This window comes from Bubalus bubalis, chromosome 1, assembly GCF_019923935.1.
Source record: "Bubalus bubalis isolate 160015118507 breed Murrah chromosome 1, NDDB_SH_1, whole genome shotgun sequence".
Taxonomy (NCBI): Eukaryota; Metazoa; Chordata; class Mammalia; order Artiodactyla; family Bovidae; genus Bubalus; species Bubalus bubalis.
In genome coordinates this window covers 27,005,405-27,008,787 of record NC_059157.1, presented here as the reverse complement: position 1 = coordinate 27,008,787, position 3,383 = coordinate 27,005,405, and the positions used below count along the sequence as shown (strand labels likewise).

Genomic DNA, 3,383 nt, shown 5'->3' with positions numbered 1-3,383 from the left:
AAAGAGGGTGGGTGTCAAACCTTTAGAAACTTAAAGGCAGAGGAGCAACGGGGGAAGTCCTTATGCCTGTTGCTATACTTTCAGCGTGCTTCAAGCAGGAAGAGTCAGAAAGGAGAAAGCCTGTTAGCACTGTGTGCGGCAGCCCTTAAAATAATAAGAAATTTTCTTACTATACAATCTTTTATTCTAGCAGCACTACCCACTTTGATATATCTATCAGAGGAAAAGGTGAAGTGTGCCTCCCTGAATATATTCACACAAACTCGGCTTTGCAGTTTCACTTTCTGAAATATATTGGTAAAATCTAGTTCCCGAAGAAATGTTTAACACCACCTTACTAATCAGGGCCTCAACTAACTGTTATGTTGAGTTAGTAACTGTTTGCAGTTACGTGGAATGAAGAGTAGATTGTCATCCTTGAAAGCTTTACTCTTTGGTTGAACCTGAAATGGTTTTCTTGGCCTGTTACTGACTGAGAGAGTAAGGGGAGTGGGGCTCCTGAGTTCTAATAAAAAGGTTTTGCCCTGGGATTTCTGCAGCCACCTACCCAACCAAGAAGTTATATTTTCTAGATAAGCATTTGCCTTTTTCACTGTGATTTGCATTTGTACATAGCACAGTAATAAATAATGTCTCTCAACACAGCTACCCAGCCATGGAATTCAAAAGTCATTAAATATCAAATTCTACCTTTGGAACTCTTAAGTACAGATGTGCTGGTTGGCACAACCCTAATACTCAGAGATAATAGGAAGTTAGAAATTTAAAATACCTTTGCTAAGCTGTAAAACAAAGAATATACAGCAATGCAAGACCAGCGTAAGTCAAACAGGGTAGAATTCTCAAGCAGTAAAAATTCCCAGCCCATTAAAATGACTAATAATATTGCTCTGTATTTATATAGTGTCTTCCTACAAAGAAGCTTAAAATGTTTTACTAACATTTTCTCATTAACTCTACCTTCATCTCCAGGAAATATGCGGTGAGAGTTGTTACTGATATTTTTTCTTGCTTCACCTGTGGTTAATAGGATTTCTGGCATAGTGAGGCCATAAATTGAAGGTCATTCTGTGGATTGGTGATTACTGGAGTTCCTTTTGTTTCCTCTTCTTTGCTCCATGGGCAACGGCATGTGTATCTGTGCATGTCTTCAGTTGCTCAGTCATGTCTGACTCTTTGTGACCCCATGGACTGTTCTCCACCAATTTCTTCTGTCCTTGGAATTTTCCAGGCAAGAATACTGAAGTGGGTTGCCATTTCTCACTCCAGGGATCTTCCCAACCCAGGGATCGAACCCATGTCTCTTGTATCTCCTGTATTGGCATGGAGATTCTTTACCACTGCACCACCTGGAAAGCCCAATAATGTCTCTTTTTTTTTTTTTTTTTTTTTTTTTTTTTTTTTTGCCGTCTCTACAGTGTTTTATTAGCCTCACGCCCATTATTTCGGTCAGTCCCACAGGCAAAGCAGTCAGATCAAATGGCGTTGCTTGAAAACTTCCGTGTAGGAAGAAAAAAATTTTCTTTCCACTTAAAAAAAAAAAAACTTTTTGCTTTCTGACAGAGGTAAAAGAAAATGACTGCAACTTAAATATGAAAGAACTCTTTACAATTAAATCCACAATTTTACACATTTATCTCCATCATGTGTCAGTGAAAAATCACCAACTATTACAAAACACGAAAAATTATATGACAGAAGAAACAAAAAACTTGATAAAAAATATATCTCGGTATGAAAAGTACTGTTGTCTTGGTGTCTTCACATCCTCCTCTTCTGTGTACTTATATACAACACATTGTTTCCTCGGATAAATGCATCCCCGTACTTATTCTTCAGCTGTCCATTTACATACTCCTCTGTCTGCTCCAAGGCTATATTCATGTAGCCATCCAGGCAAGCCAGGACCCCTCGATAATCCACTCCCGAATTTAATTTCACCACAACTGGTCGCCCAATGATTTGCTTCAGGAAGTCACTGGGTGTTTGCTTCCGAAGACTCATTTTAACAATCCTGATCAGAAATCTCGCGGCCGGGATCCGAACCCTTACTCCGGTCACCCCACAAGCCCGGCCTCCGCCGACCCACCGGGCGAAACCGAAACTGAAATAGCCGAGCCAATAATGTCTCTTTAATTCAGGTTTTTAGTTCTCTTGTCATAGATGAGAGTGTATCTTTTTGAGTATAACTAAGCTAAGGTTATACACTAAATAATGTACCAATATTATTCATGATAATATTGATAACTTCTGTTTAAGTTCTCAGCCATTGACTAAATACTTTTGCAATAATTACCTTTTTATTCTGATAGGCAGTGGAGAAAATTGTTACGAAAAATAAGTCATTAATCAGTACAGTTAATCTGTACATTTATGCTTTTGAAGAAATCACAATTCAGGAGAGAAGTCATGAAAAGCACTAAAATTTTATGAATAAAATTTTACTTAACATATAGGAAACACCTCTTAATAGTCCTGTATAAAAGTGGGGTCGCTAAGAGTCGGACACGACTGAGCAACTTCACATCCACTTTTCACTTTCATGCATTGGAGAAGGAAATGGCAACCCACTCCAGTGTTCTTGCTTGGAGAATCCGAGGGATGGGGGAGCCTGGTGGGCTGCCATTTAAGGGGTCGCACAGAGTCAGACACGACTGAAGCAACTTAGCAGCAGCAGCAGCAGCAGCATAAGAGTGGTGGTATTTCAAATGCAAGTCTTCATATTCTTAGAAGAGGTAAGATGGCAGATAATGAACAGGAAATTTCATTGATGACCAAAATAGTTTCATTAAAAATTGACATTTTAAAGTAACCATATTTGTTTGGTTACTTTGATGACTTAAATTCAATTGCCTGAAGCTCACTTTGTTACTGGGTTGTTTAGTTGTGACAATGTTTTATCTCTGTGCTTTTGCCACACTGTTCCTTCACTCTGAAATACCAGTTATGTCATTTTTTTGAACGCCTGCAAAAAATGTAGGTTCCTCCTTCCACTGGACATCACTGCACTATGCAAACGCATATCTACTATAGCACTCATTCCAATTTCTTAAATATGTGTTTATGTACAGTCCTCCTTTATTTTGTGATCTGCTTGAAGGAAAGGGAGCTTTACTTTTTAACCACAGTCCTAGTGTCTGGCATACGATATGCACTCTAAATGTGAAGAATGAATGATCTAATTAACTCTTGCTAATTTCACTCTATCTTACTGCTTTACTCCATTTACTTAATGAATAAGTCTGTAGTTAAATACATGATAAATGCATGAATTGAGTGAAGGCATTCAACTGATCAATAAATGTATTGTAATAGGCTTAACAGAAAAGACTTCAGTAGCATGCTTGACTGTCAGTATCTATGTGTCATTAAGCTGTGTGTAA

At 38.2% G+C, this 3,383-nt stretch overlaps 1 protein-coding gene across 1 annotated transcript; it reads right to left on the bottom strand.

The window, feature by feature from the left end:
- Positions 1–1,406: 1,406 nt before the first annotated feature.
- On the bottom strand, positions 1,407–2,112 carry LOC123465478 (U6 snRNA-associated Sm-like protein LSm6). The gene has a single exon (XM_045164648.1). The coding sequence runs from the start codon at positions 2,002–2,004 to the stop codon at positions 1,762–1,764; it is 243 nt and encodes an 80-aa protein (XP_045020583.1). The 5' UTR covers positions 2,005–2,112; the 3' UTR covers positions 1,407–1,761.
- Positions 2,113–3,383: the final 1,271 nt, after the last annotated feature.

Bases quoted from the DNA above. Each gene is read 5' to 3' on its own strand.
- LOC123465478 (XM_045164648.1), bottom strand. From the start codon at position 2,004: ATGAGTCTTCGGAAGCAAACACCCAGTGACTTCCTGAAGCAAATCATT.